At 42.1% G+C, this 15,000-nt stretch overlaps 1 protein-coding gene and 1 non-coding gene across 2 annotated transcripts; both read left to right on the top strand.

Annotated features, from left to right (window-relative positions):
* Nucleotides 1-128: 128 nt before the first annotated feature.
* On the top strand, nt 129-201 carry TRNAC-GCA. The gene has a single exon. It is a non-coding gene; the product is annotated as a tRNA-Cys (tRNA).
* A 4,057-nt stretch (nt 202-4,258) lies between these two features.
* On the top strand, nt 4,259-8,345 carry LOC110740200. Its single transcript, XM_021920681.1, has 4 exons — nt 4,259-4,563; nt 5,598-6,219; nt 6,696-7,898; nt 8,040-8,345. Exons 1-4 carry the CDS (start codon nt 4,259-4,261, stop codon nt 8,343-8,345), a joined length of 2,436 nt encoding a protein of 811 aa, XP_021776373.1.
* Nucleotides 8,346-15,000: the final 6,655 nt, after the last annotated feature.

The raw sequence follows: 15,000 nt of genomic DNA, 5'->3' as shown, positions 1-15,000 counted from the left end.
GTTTTATAGAGTCTTTATTCAAATCCATCTCCACCTATGTTGTGTCCTTTCTCCCAAACCCCAAGCATTCCGGCATCTGTTATTCTTGGTCTCGCCCTGTGAAGAAAAGTCGGACATAGAATTGATAGGGAACCGTAGCCAAGTGGCTAAGGCATGAGTCTGCAAAACTTCTATTCGTTGGTTCGAATCCGACCGGTTCCTACAGCGCCATTCTATCAATCATTTTTTTACATGGTTAGTGGATAGAACAGGGACCCCCGGATCAAAGGTTCAAAGCCGATAATTCTTGGAGTGAGACTTTCTTTTTTCAAGCGGCTTGACACAATAGTTCTTTTTTTCCTCCGTCAGGTCTGCCCCTTCTTTCTATCCTTAATAAGAGTGTCATCCATAACTTACTTTTTTTATTTGCCATGCTTCTTGTTGAAAGGAGGAGGTATAAGGCCAAAAAGACTAGTGTGACATAATCTGCAAGTTCTCATTCGAGAATAGGATGTCGAATCGGATGGATGGGCTTAATATAACATATAGCTACATCACGCTCGAAAGTGAAAAAAGAACTCCTGGTTTCAGAAATATGCCATCTTTTCTCACTTCGATCGCCCTCACTGCCCTTGGTCTTATTGAAGACGCTCCTTTGTGTCCGACCTTCCCTTTTGGCGTCCCCCTTTCAATCACTTGATGCCCACTATCAATGAGTTATTTAAAACTTCATTATAAAGAGGGATCTTTTTTACTAGAAACTAAGGCTATTCAAAGCGTGGACTGAGTGGATAATTTTTATAGGAGCGGGACTATTCTTCGCATCGAAAAAATCTTTTGTTAATTGTTATTTCCACGGGTGTGGGTTCTAGGCAAGGAATACTCCATTTTCGGCTCGAGATAAGAAGTGAAATTTCAAAGAATAGAATGGCTTGAGTGAAAGCTGGAGTGGCACAAGACAGATTGAAAGCAAAGGGAAGGGTCAGCCAGCTTGCCCTGTCCTTCCTAACCTTCCGAGAGCTTTCCTGACTGGCATTTCAACTAGGCTTGACTAAAAGGGGTTGCCCGGTTCTGATCCTCTTTGTACTTGTCTCAAGCTATAAAAAAGGCAAAAAGGGGAACAGTGGTCTTCTGAATTTTTTTGAGCGAAGAACGGCGATTCCTCAAAAAGAACCTTCCTGACGAAGGTTTACTCAACAGCCGGTTTGAACACCCTTTCTGTTCTGCCCATTCACGGAGTTTCACTCGCTGCTGGAAAGGCGGAATCACAACATCCAAGCTTTTGTCTCTCAACTCGCCTCTGACTTTGAGCTTGGTCCCTTCCCTTTCCATCCTCCTATTTGTAGCTCCACCCGGCTTTTCAAGACCGGGGCTGGCGCGAGGCAGGAAGCTACGATGCCGCGTTACGATCTGGTGCGACGATTTCTGAGAATGCATTCGAACGATTGTCACTGATTTGATTGGACTTCGTATCTAAGGCACTTGTTCCACTCCAAAAACCAATGCCTTGCCACTTGGACTACATGCGCAATCTGAGATGTAAAACCACCTGACCTTTCTGAGTCGCTTACTTTAGCTTCCCCTCCCGCCGCCCATGGAAAAAAATTCCTTTATTAAGCTTCCATACTTGTACCCAAGTAAGCAAATAGGAATTACCATACTCTATCAAGTAAGTGAGTTTAAACTACCCCTTTCAAAAAAGAAAATTAAGCATCAAAGCCCACAAGTTCCTTGCCCTGTTCATCATATCATGAAAGAGCGCAGTCATGGCTCGCTGGTACGTCGCCCCGGCATTCTTTAGACCAAACGGCATCACCTTGTAACAGAACGTGCCCTCCTACCTAATATGGTGATAAACGCTGTTTTCTCTCGGTCTTCTTCGGCCATCTTGATCTGCTTATATCAAGAGAAAGCACCCATAAAGGACAGCATCCCGTGTCCAGCGGTGTTGTTCACCAGAACATCGATGTGAGGGAAAAGAAAATCATCTTTTTGGCTTGCCTTGTTTAGGCTTGGACTTACGGAACCTGCTTTCAAATTGAGGCGTCAAAGGTGAAGAAGTGTAATCATCCATCCTTAACTGGATGCCTTACCCTCCCGTGGGGTTATGGGAGCGGGCCTACTTTTTACTTTTTTTTTACTATGGAGCCGGGCGGCAAGCAAGTGAATGTGATCTTGCCCTCTATCAGCCGGTGTGTGTGAGCAAAGCTCACACCTTATAGCTTTACACTGTCGCCGGCTACTTTCGCTCCTCTACCGTATTCAAAGATTCATTCTTTGGAAGCTAGGCACGTGACTTGATAGCGCAGGCACAAGACAAACAAAGAATAGCAAGACCGCATATCAAAAGGTTTGGAACCCAAGCTGACTTTTTTTATGAAATAAAAAAGAAGAAGGCGCTGTAAGCGATAGTAGGTGTAGGTCTTTCTTTCTAGCCGGATTCATTAATGCAATGGAACTCCAGAACTTGAAGAACTGGCCTTGGAAGGAAATATTGATTCAAATCATAATGTTTTAGAAGCTGGCATTGCTAGTTGACTTTTCTTCAATGACAGCCAGCAGTTGCCGGACTAACCTTCCTTGCCTTCCGCCTAGCTGCCCTGTCTTAGCTAGCCCTTTCAGACTAGCAGACTTGCTTTCTTGTCCTCGGCCTTCAGACAGGATGCTCTAGTTGCTGCTGCTCTGTGGTTTTGTCATACAATAAGATAAAATTTGTTTGGACTCGTTAGGGTTGGTTCATTACCTTGAGTGAGGTCTAACGTGTACACCTCTTGTTGTGATTTTATCCACTGATGGGTCTTGCTCTAAGCCCACTATCTTAATAGGTTCCTCTTGTGTCGGGTTAAGGCTCCACCTCATGTTGGGTTAAGGGCTTAGTTGAACCCAATTTCTTCACTTGTAGTCTACGGCTTTGCTTGGCATTGGGCTTCGTTGCTTTCCTGGTCTTGGATTGAACCTAAACCAAAGTCTATTGGCTGAATTAGGAGAATGGAAACCTATTGGTTCTGCAGAGCTAAGCCGGTAAGCAAGAAAGGAAACTGACCGGGAAGTGCTATTCACTCTTCCTAAAAAGCTTTTTTGTCCTGGCATTCAAGACTGGCATGTACAGTGAGAAGTGCGCAAGACCGGAAAGACTGCTAACACCGGTTAGTTCTTTGCTCTCTGTCAATCAATATCAATAATGGAACTGGCTTGCTAACAGAATCTGTAACAGGATAGCTTTCAAAATATTACAAACTTGAAATAGCTTAACTGTCGCAATTAGCTTCCCTGACTTGCTTTGCTAGCTTCTACTTTAATGCAGAACTCCCAATAGCAGGAATTACACTCGATGGATTGGTGAAAGAACCCGGCTTTTTAGCTTGACCTTTACTCTTCACACGAAAGCTTTCGGGACGAAGTGACTCAAACAAAGCAAAGCGAAGAGGTTCTTTAGCGTAGGCTAGTCAATTTACTTGGAGTAGCTTTCCCGCTGCCCTCCCAGTTGAAGTCATAAGGTAAGCAAGCCTCTCTAGTGAGAGTTCTTACATTGAGAGTAAAATTACTCCTATGATAGTGCTAGGTCCTTTTATTCCTAATCCCTCTGTCGATAAGCTGCTAGGCAGCATCCCCGGAAGGACCTATGCGTGAAGGTAGTTTAGGAATGGGGTTGGGCAAGAAGCTCGATGCAGGGAGTCCCTATAATCTTTTAGATCGATCGGGGCTTTGCTTTGCTCCAACACTTAAGCTTTCACCCAAGGTATTTGGCTACTCAGCTTGAAGCAGGAACAGAGAGAAGGCTCCAATCCAGCGTTCTTTAGAAAGTTTGGGATATAATATAGGGTCAATAAGGATCATTTACCCCTGAAGAAGTTTCCTTTAACACTCAACGGTCAGTTTGTGTTGCAAGGAGATGAGGAACTTTACTACGAGTTCCCGGAACCATGGTGTGACCCACGGACCAAGGTTCGAAGACCTGGGTTGGAGATTTTCTTTGCTGAAGCAAGAGATCCGGAATTGATCAAGACCTGGTTTAAGGAAAAACGGGAAGTTCCCGCAGAAGACGAAGATTGGGTGAAGCACTTATGTTATGGTGTTCTCCGCAAGATGTTTCAGTTTTCCGATCCCGAAGAGCGAGGTTTCGATCCGACAGCCTTAATGATACCTCCCTCGGACCCCGTTTCCCATGATTGGAGCGTGGAGTGCAAGATGGATAACGGATCCTTGAATTTTTAATTATTCCTCGGAAACCGCCAAAAAATCTTTCCCACCTCTCTAAACCATTCCTTTAACTCATTCGATGGATACGATACCGATAAGTAAATCGTCATCCAGCCTCTCCTCATTGCATACTGAATCCGATATCTCTGATTCAGAAACTTCCAATCCTGATCTAACACCAGAACCTATTTTCATTCAAAACATTGAACCTGAACATTCTGCATTATCTGATGATGAATTGTCTGATGCACCTAGGACATGCATGTCTCCAGTAGAAGAGTCAGTCATTGTAAATATAGAGTCAGATAGTGATGTAAAAAAAGTCCATGTAGGGTCCTCATTGTCTCATGATGAACAGTCCTCATTCATTGCATTACTGAAAGAGTATGTAGATAGCTATGTCCAGAATTTCTACTACACTCAACAGGCAGCCAGTCTTCTTCTCACATCCCATATTACATAAGGTCAATCAATAGAAGAAAGCTGATATGATATAAGGCAGAGGACGGTGACGGTAAGAGTGATGATACCTAAAACTAGGCGAACTTACTTCGGAAACTTAAACGAATCAATTCCCACTTGATCCATTCTTCTGACTGCGCTAGCATCATCGGATACGGCAACAGAGATTCTTCCAACTTCGCTCTTAGAGGCGGGCTTGTAGACTATTGAATTCAAAATCATCATCATCGCCTTTTTTATTTCATTCGTATTTCGAGGTTTTACGCTTAATGGTTAAAAGGTGTAAAAGTAATGGGTGCGGGAGCGGCTATTGGTATTGAAACTCTTTACTGGTATGGTCGAACGACCCGCAGATGTAGGGATGAGTTGTCACCCGAACTGCGTAACCAAAGCGATCCCTTGTTGGCGTAAGGTAGGTGTAGGTCCGATTCACCTATGTCTGTTCGAACCAGACGGATCGTTCGTTCGTGATGCTATTCAGGATGGTACTATTCTTCCTTCTTATGTTCCTACAGAGGTGCAATTGGTGGATATCTTCACCAAACCGTACCCTTTAGAGAAAGAAGCGGGTCTCTGATAGTAGCCCTATCAACTAGTTATTTCTCTAGAATCTGCTATAGGATGTCTCGTTTCTGTATCTAACAGATAGGACAATATCAGTGGGATAGGTTATAGCATAACCAGCGAAGCCATACTCTGGTTGTACGAAATTAATGCTTCAACGCGGATTTCCTCTCATAACCAGGGTAGATATAGTAGAAATGGCTTCTATTCTTACTGATACCCTTGAGATCTTGCGATAGCTATCCTACACAATGATCATATCAGATCTATTGTTAGACTACGCAAAATTGAAGAGGGATGATAGTCCAGGGTAGAGACACAACAATAGTTGGAAAATCAAACCCACTTATAGCAGAATTTTTTAATTGAAAAAAAAAATGGAATGAATATAGAGCGCGTGTTGGTAAAGAACACACCGAAAATAGCTTGAAGGACTTACAAAATGAGATAGAAAATCTTTGTTTATCATACGAAGAGAAATCTGTCTATCAATGTCAGCCTGGGCTGATGAAGATGTTCATTAACAGCGAATTACCTAGTGCTAAAGAGTATCTTCAAGGTAAATTTAAAGTGGATAAGAGTAGTGATACACCTTCAAGGATTAAGATCATCCCTAAATCAAATGATGATAATGCAAATGATGATAATGCAAAAGGTTATAAGAATATACTTTCTCCTGAAGATATGGAGATGCTTTCTGTTTTTGGACCTTATACCATTGAATGGATTTTAATTAATGTTTTAAGTAGTTTGTTCAACATTGAAAGTAGTGTAAGGTGTGCTAGTGTTATCGAAAGGATTGAATCTCTGGTTCGTCATAACGGTAATAAAATGATGGAAAAAGCTGCCAATAAAAAGAAATCAAAAAATCTTATAAGTTATCCTTTTGGTACTGCTTTGATCGAATTTTTGATTGAACGAGGTCTGATAGACCTTAAGGTTTTGGATACTTCAGTTGAAAATAATACCGATGTAAAAGTTATCACTATCGTTCCAGCGGTGTCTACGTTGAGTGTAAATTCGACACTTCTCTTCTTCCAATAAAACTCCATCTACCAATGGTGTATAAGCCCAAACAATGGGGAATTGTTGAATCAAAAAGCGATAATTCCCGATTATTGAGCATATTTTGTTTATCGGGTGGGTACTTAAATAGTACAGAAACGAATGAGGGGTACAATCTTTTATCATCGGGGGACTTATCGAATTTCTTTCTTTTTTTTGGTAATAAAAATGACAAAAACACCCATTCCAAGGCTCATAACCTTTGCGAAGTTATGAATAAACTGCAAAATCAAAAATTTCTAATTAATGAAGACTATCTCAATTTTATTGAAAGAAACGATGATTTATTGGTTTCTCGTGGGTTTCTGATGCCGGAATTTCTTCTCAAAATTAATACCAATGAAATAATTGATAGAGTACGACGGGTGTACCTGGAAGAGAGTCAAAGTTTTCATAACTCTGTAAGCTTAGAAGCTGTCATGCAGATTTTGTATACTAACATCCAACGAGCTCGTTATGAGCGAACCATTCTAGAAATGGCCTCAGCCTACGCTGGTTATACATTTTATATACCGGCATTTCTTGACTTCCGTGGTCGAATCTATCGTAGTGGAATCTTGCATTTCCACGAGCGTGATCTCGCACGGAGTCTTATTCTCTTTGATGCTAAAGAATTTATAAATAATTCTCAGTTTGTACTAGCACCTCATGTAATACAGGAAATGCTTTATTATTATCGAGCTGCTGGTGGGTTCCATTATAAGTCTTTCTCGACAAACCCTATTGATTCGGCTAACATGTTTTTTACAGATGTAGAAAAATGTGTTATTGAGGAGGTGGGTGATATTCAAAAAGACTCTTGTAGAGAGGATGGTTTTTGTTATGATTCTGCTATTGTTATCACAAGCGCTAAAGCTAAAAACCCTTTTCAGTGGATGATGTTTTTGTGGGGTATTTTTAATAAATCAGAAGATTCGAATTTTATATGCGGAGTGCCTATTACCCAAGATGCTTCGGCTAGTGCCTACCAAATAATGGCTTATTTGCTGTTGAATGAACCTATGGCTAAAAGAACGAATCTTATAACCAACTCTGAGAAGCCAGACTCCATAGCTGATGTTTATTCTGTTATTATGGATGATTTAAAGTCCTTCCTTAATAAGGAAGATCTTCCCGATTCCGTCAAAGAATTATACAATGAGTATATTGATCGCAAATTGGTAAAAAGTATTTTTATGCCTATTATCTACGGAAAGACTGAAATGAGTACGGCGGGTAATATTAAAGCGGCGTTGAAGCCGTACTTTTATCCCGCTTACAAAGAAAGCGCTGTGTTGGCCTCCCTCTGCTTCAAGTTTTTGAGGGAATATTACAAGGAAATGGATCATTTGATCCGTTTGATTCGCCTTATAGGTTGGTTTGCTTCTACCTGCGATAGCAATGTTGTCTACGATACTCAATTCTTTTCCACCTGCCAGGATTTTTTGGTTAAGGATTCCCATATCATTTGGGTTTATGACAAAATAAGAAAGAAGAAACGTATGGTTACTCTTAGACTCTCTTCTGACAAGAGAGATCGTAAGAAGACTGAAGTGTCTACTTTCATGAATTTCATCCATCAAAAAGATGCTTTAATAGCTATGAAGGTGGTTTTAAATATGCAAGGTCTAAATGCTCCTATTTACACCGTACATTAGAATTTTATTAGTAATGTCTACTTTTGCCAACTCTTACCGCGAATATACCAGACTGTATTTACAAGCCTGGGTCCACCCCTGAGATTCATTAATAATTTTTTTAATTCTAATATTATTAGACTCGCTTTACAGAATGGTCTTGATAAAAACAAACTTGGGGTGAATATCGAACAATTCCCCTATATAGTTTTAACTGAAGAGTGTATAGATACTTTATTTAATTGTATTTTACCTGAAACCTTTAAAAACAAGAAACAGAAGCTTAAAGTGTGGAATGCCAACGTCTCTCGTTTTAAAACGTACTACTTTGGCTATGTGCGCACTGTGTGCTGTGAGGATCCAAGGAGTGGCTCTGTGGATATGAAATGGGATAATCATGAGATTAAATGGGAGCAATTTATGAGTAAGATCGACGGGCAGTATTGTGTGCATTATTAATGAGTATGATTATACCTGTGGGCTTCCAACAGCGGCAAAAGGATTGTTTGTCGTTGTTGATGACGCGGATAGAGAAATCCGCGGTTCGCAATCCACATCCTGGTTTGATCATTTCTCGTCATTCATTCCGTTCTCCTTTCCCCACTTTTGGGGAGGTTGGTTTTATTACATTGTGTATTATGGATTTGCTTATACTGTGTACTTATCCTTCCATTGGATCTTACGCAAAATTCACTACCATTGTGAATATGAAGATATGGCGCGGTGATGAGATTGGATTTGCACTTGGAAGGGCAATCCCTTTAACCTACGATGATGGGAGCCTTATTCCTATGGGATATGTATATTCACGTATTCTTAGTATGGTTCAACTTAATTGCGAGAAGTATGAATCGGGTGTAGTGACTGGCGTCACCCTTCGAACCTTTGTGGAAGGGAAAGTATAAAATAAGAACCTCAGAAATAGAAAGAAAAGCCTCAAAATCCGGAGTTTCATACACAGTAACAGGAGCTCCATTAATTATATCTTCAGTAGCTAAAATAGTATTGAAATCCCCCACCCAAGGGGAGAGAGTAACTGCCACATTCAAAAAATCCCTCCATAGAGCTCTCCTAGTCTCAATTGTATGCAGTCCATAAACAACAGTGAGATGAATAGAATTGCTCCTTTTCTTATCAACAACCAAAGAGTGAATGAACTGCTCATTCACTTGTAAGACAGACACATTCACCAACTCATCTATCCACCCTAACCAACCTTTGGAAGAATAGTCATAATTACATTGCCAGTGCCACCTTGTACCAAACTTCTTTTGGATAGCCTGCATCTTTTGAGGTTTTACTTTAGTTTCAAGAATACTGACTATACTAATAGTTTGCTGCTTACACAACCTCTTCACTTCTGCCACTTTATTGGGGTCCCTAATGTGAAAGGATATTCATGTGGGATTATGAGTAACACCAACCTCATCCTCCCCCTCCTCTTCCTCGTTAGTGTCCTACTCAATAAGAGCCATGTAAGAGTTAGCTTGATTCACAGAGACAGACTGAAGTTGCTTCCCCTTATCTCTCACTGGCCTTGATACAGTCCTCCAACCATCTGCTCCCCAGTAACAGTGTTGATAGCAGGAGTGGAAACCACAGCAGGTTCCACTCTTTGTTCAACTGCAGGAGTAGAAGTAGTATCAACAGAGCTCCCCCTAGCATCACCTTCTATAACTGGATCAACATTCTGAACATCATTACCCTTCTCTATATGAGGTTGAACTGCCTTAGGAACCCATTTCCTTTTTCTGCTTCTTTGAACCGGCCTTACAGTTATGATCTACCTTCTTACATGCCTGACAATAAGGAGGGGCCCACTCATAGTGCACTTGCTGTTCAACCACCTTACCATCAGCATCCTGAATGAACACAGATTTTTGCAATTCCTGTGTCACATCAACCTCAATAAGCAACCTTGCAAAAGGCACCCTCATTTGCCTGGAAGTGCATGCATCAGCATACAAAGGCACCCCTACAATACTTCCAATCCTACTTAGGGAATCAGGACTCCAACAATTCAAAAGAAGGTAGGGAATCTAACCCAAAGAGGGACAGTTTTCAAAACCTCAACATGAAAGTCAAAGCCAGCAGTCCAAGGCTTCACAACAGTAGGTCTCCCAAGATACATATGAGGCCAGAAGCATAGCGTTTTTATCAACTTCACTAGCAACCATCATCATGAAGAAATGTATCAGGTTTAGCAACATGATTCCATTGTTCAGCTTATTCAAAGCAGTCAATGTAGGTTGAAAACCAATAAGAATATGATAGCAGAATTCCATTTTTCACTACCTTTAGCAATAAATAAGAGCTAGGTAATACCGGGAGACACAAGGGCTTAGGGCTGCTGAATAATGGCGTTAGACACAGTTAGAAGTGCCGGATCTAAATGAGCAACCGTTTTACCATCAACAATCTTAGCAGCAACAAATCCCAAAGAAACACCCTTAGCAGTCAAACTACCCTTAAACAGATTAGACCAAGCACCAGTACCATTACCTGAGTCCGGTGGCTTATTAGGAGGAATTGACTGATTAATCCCTTCCGTGGGGGGTTGCTGTTGTGCAGAAGCTACTTCAGGTGCAAGAGAAGGCACTGCAATCCTCTGAGGAGTAGCAACTGGAGTCACAGAGACCCTAGGAGCAGGGGTTACTGTTCGATTGGATTTCTCATGAACACCTTGCCATAGCTGTCGAGTTGACTCACGAATCTGATCAAGCTGGGATGCATTTCCACCATTAACATTGCTACTTGAAGGGAGAGGTTATAGAATACGCTCGGAGAGGAGTAGAATTCCTCTTCTTCCTGGCCATGGTGAAGATGAGAGCTGGAGAAGACCACAGCTAACTCAAAATCGCCATGCTAGAGAGAAAGTCAACGAAAGTCAAACCCTGTTTCTCTGAGCTCTCTTACTTGTTATATGTTTTCATTACTCACACCTTTCTCCATAGGCTTTTCCTTTCCAAAAGGTCATTAGAAGCATACACAAAGGAACAGTCAAAGGTCTTTCTCAAAGCCAAATGAGTGACCTTAGTATGAATGACATGCATGTGTCTCACATCCACCTGGAAGCAGTTAGGAAGCCAAACTACCAATTTCAAAATTAAGAAATTTGTAGCTCCCTTGAAAGATGTTATTAGAAACTTCAGGGAACTTATTGACTTTCATTTTTGTCTCAACCATAGATCTCTTTCAGAATGGATCTCCTCATCATGAGAGACCTCTGGAGTTTTGACAAGAACCTCAGGTTGTTTAACCTTGGGTTTCCAGACTTGCTACTGAGATTGCTTCTTTTTGCATTGCTTCTCAACATGTCCCAACAATCCCCAGGCATTATGGCTTCTACTCATAGACCACTTCTTGTTCCAACATGACACCATTTTCAGACATTTTCCAAACTTTCCCATCTCCATTAATGTTCATTTCGACAAGGAGTAGGAGTAGCGGGCGCCAGCTCCCACTCTAGAATCGCCGGGAAATTGAAGTCTGGCAGTGGGGGGCGGGAGGGCCCTGGTTCACTCTCCGGGTAGCCTCCACATCATGCTAGCTGGACCTACCGCTAGCACTATAAATACGAGTGCTACTAAGAGCACCCAAGCCTTTTCTTACCACTGGCCCTTCATCTTTCTGGATCTGGATTTTATGCGTCGTGGGGAAGCTAGTTCCTATTATAGAAAGGAGCTCTTTCCTTTAATATATATATTAGATAGAAGGGTACCTTTATTCATAATAAATTAAGGAGAAAGAAATACCTAATAAAAGATATAAGAACCCGTGTTAGATCTTCTTTATGTTTTTATGTCTTTTTGAAATTACATAGATGACCACAGAAACACGTCGGGTTTCCCCTGAAGCTGAGATAGGTCTGTAGTGGACAATAAGTCGCGTAGGCTGAGAAATGCGCCAAACCCGGGGGCTTCAGGTTGGTGCGGAAAAGGGCGATCGGAATACGCACGTCACCTCCCATTGATTGGGGGCGATACGAGGCACCACTCTTGTAATGGCCTCCGCCTGATCGCGGTATCCATGTATATCCGAAGGCTGTGGTTGCATTTTGAATCTGGGTAAGTAGGCTAGTTGTAAAGGACTCAATGGGAAACCAAAAAGGCTGACAATCTTTGGTCCTCGAGCGGTTACCGTCTGAGAATGAGACGGGAAACTTGACCTATATGCCCGGAGGAGGAGTGCGTGAATGTGTTCATTTTCTATATGTATATTAAGTTTTTTTCATATAGGAATAAACGTCCTTTGGACCTTAAAAGGCGTAGGGATGGGGCTTACAGGATTCCATTTGCGAAATAGGGCGGGCTAGGCTGTAGAGGACATCTTCTAGTAAGAGTCCGTCTTCCCATGCCTTTCGGAAGTTCTTTTTCCGGTAGTGTGAAAGTTAGAGGTAGGAGGGAGCTATAAAGGCTTGACTGTCCTGAGTCCTTGGCCCTCATTCGGGAAGATAGAATCTTCCGGGTACTCATTCTGTAGTTGAGAGTTTACACGAGTTGAAAGGAAATCTCCTCATAAGGAAGGAAGTCTTTTCTTACTATTAGTTCTTACAGACAGGTTAAAGACAAAGAAGAACACGCACGCCTGCTGAAAGAACTAGTCTGTCTTTAAGACTGCCTTACGGTAGGGTGAAGTTCCTATCTATCGGGCTATGAAAAGCATCTGTGCTAGTGCTGTACTGGTATGAAAGTAGCCTCCTCTAGTGCTTTAAGGAACTATGGGTACAGTCGGAATACTCCTACTAGTGGTTGAAGCAAGGCCAGTTTGACGGCAGGCAGAAGAAAAGCCCTAACACATTAAGCACACTCTTATCCGCTTTGTTTTGTGCAATTGAAGACGAATCGCTTACTCCTTTTGTTGAATGAAAGTTGATTGATCTTTCATTCTTTCTTCGAAGTGAGGCCTCTTTTCTTCGAGTACTTTCTTATATCACTATAAGCAAATAGAAATAAACTGATGTTTGGGGATCTAATATTCTTTTTACAAGCGTAAATCTAAAGATCAGGGTACAATGCTAGGGGACACCAAAGAAGTCGCTGCAATGCCCCTAACTCCTTTAACGGCGCACAAGCAAGCTTTAAAGAAAAAGACGAAGCTTGCCTTTCTTACAAGTGTAAACACCATAAGGGAGAAATGCTACTTACCCAGCCCAAGTACGTAGCGAGTAACCCCTCATGCAGTAAAGTAATGAGTTCGGAACAAAATCTACTATTTCAAATCTAAATGTGGTTGGGCTTTAGGGCTAAAGCTATGCTTTTGGAAATGAAGTTTTTTAAGGCAAAGCGGGAATCATTAAATCGATTTCCGAAGCCCCCGAAATATAGCATTCGAGAACGCGTTAATACGACAAGATGAGATAATGGAGAAAATGGCGAACATTATATTATAAAGGTGAAAGGGATCCACTCGGGATAAAAAGGGGGGTGAACCCCTTTCTCCTTCTCCATGACATAATGCAAATGGAGTCGAGGACGCGTAGCACCCAGCTACGAAAAATTTTGACAAGTCTTTTTGTTATTTATGCTGAATTGCTCGCGAAAATCAACTCGTTTCGAGGACAGTAGATTATTGATTTTATCGGAAGAAAAGAAAAAAACAATGTTAAGCCGCCGCCTATTCCTATTCCCGAGGGGCAAGCCTGCCTAAACTCGGAACACAGATCGCCCTGGCTGTGTTAATCGTAGAGGTAGAATAGTGGCAAGCTGTTATCGATGTCGAAAGAGACTCGAAACTTTGAACCTCGCGTCGAGTCAGATCCATTACCGCTCCTCTGCTATTAGGCGTCGTTCGGTGCCGGTCGGATAGAACTTTCGTAGGGCTGACTGTCCTTCAGCAGGTAGCTACTAGCGCGTTGGAGACGGATTTATATAAGAAATAAATTTCCGTCATATCCAGTACCATCAATACCGGCAGAGGAAGGAGAGGTACTATCTTCCACCTGAACCTGACTCACGGTCGCTCCACGGGAAACCACCACTAGGAGACGAAGCAAGCCGAGGGTTTCGAGGCAGATAGCGCCATGACACGGTAGTAGGGAACCCGGGCCTTTTAAGCAGCACTAGAGAGGGGGTAGAGACTCGAGACTGAAAAATAATGTCCTTCTTCCTCTGAGCCAGGTTCCTTGTAGAGTCTATCTACTAGAGACATTACGGTTGGGAAAATGAAATACTAGAATTGAACGCCCTCCATCGTACAATTCGGCGGACACGGAAGAGCTAGTTCATAGGGCGCGTGCAGTCATGGGACCGACGGTGAAAAGCTCGGGATGATGATGGGGCTAGCAACCGGTCCTCCAAGAAGCTAGATCTCTTTCCGGAATTCTTTCCTTGTATCCAAGTCATACTCATTCCGTACGACGAAGGATTGGGCCTTCGAGGTTGGAACTCATCACATTACTGGGTAGATCAGTTGGGAGATAAGGGTTCTAGTTCAATAAAGATGCTTCTCATTATATCGAATAATAAGTTAGGCCTGTAGTGCTCCAGCGATGGGGATTAGGACTTGTGTTAGATAGAATAGGAGTTAGCTTCCTCGGAGTCAGGTAATAGAATCAGGTTCGAAGACTTAGACGTTAGTCTAAGTGGCGACAGAGCTGAATAATGCCCGTAGGGCTCAGTGTCTTTAGACTCAAATAGCGCAGAGTATCTGCGCAGGCTCTTTAGAGACAAGTCTAGTATAGACGCAGGGTAAATTAAAGAAAACTTGTGTTCTATTTATTTTCTGTTTCATCGTTCACTTTCAATCCCTTTTTGCCTACCTCTGCTGCTTTACATTGCTGCCTGATAGAATGGTATTTTACTAGTAAGTGAGAGAAAGCGCATTCCATTCCCGTCTAATTAGAAATGATATTAAGGCACATGGTGGATGCGGATGCTTCTGTTGATGGCACTAAGCAGATTGGCGAATCTTTCTCTTTAGGCTCAGCAGGATTTTCAGGCACTCTAAGAAAAAAAACTAGCGTTGAAGAGGTTTTCGGAGGCTGACAAAGTGACGTCGACCAACGTCTCTGTGAGTAAAGATAGAGAATGGATAGGAAAAGGTCCTTCAACGAAAGAGATATCCAAGGCTTTCGCTTCTGCTAAGTTTGCTCGCTCCTCTTCGGTCCAAGCTT

This window comes from Chenopodium quinoa, unplaced genomic scaffold (assembly GCF_001683475.1).
Source record: "Chenopodium quinoa cultivar QQ74 unplaced genomic scaffold, ASM168347v1, whole genome shotgun sequence".
Taxonomy (NCBI): Eukaryota; Viridiplantae; Streptophyta; class Magnoliopsida; order Caryophyllales; family Amaranthaceae; genus Chenopodium; species Chenopodium quinoa.
This window is presented reverse-complemented; position numbering and strand designations above follow the sequence as displayed.

Bases quoted from the DNA above. Each gene is read 5' to 3' on its own strand.
- LOC110740200 (XM_021920681.1), top strand. From the start codon at position 4,259: ATGGATACGATACCGATAAGTAAATCGTCATCCAGCCTCTCCTCATTG. The intron at 4,564-5,597 runs GTATGTAGATAG...GAATGAATATAG, and splicing joins TTCATTGCATTACTGAAAGA to AGCGCGTGTTGGTAAAGAAC. The intron at 7,899-8,039 runs GTACATTAGAAT...CTCGCTTTACAG, and splicing joins TAAATGCTCCTATTTACACC to AATGGTCTTGATAAAAACAA.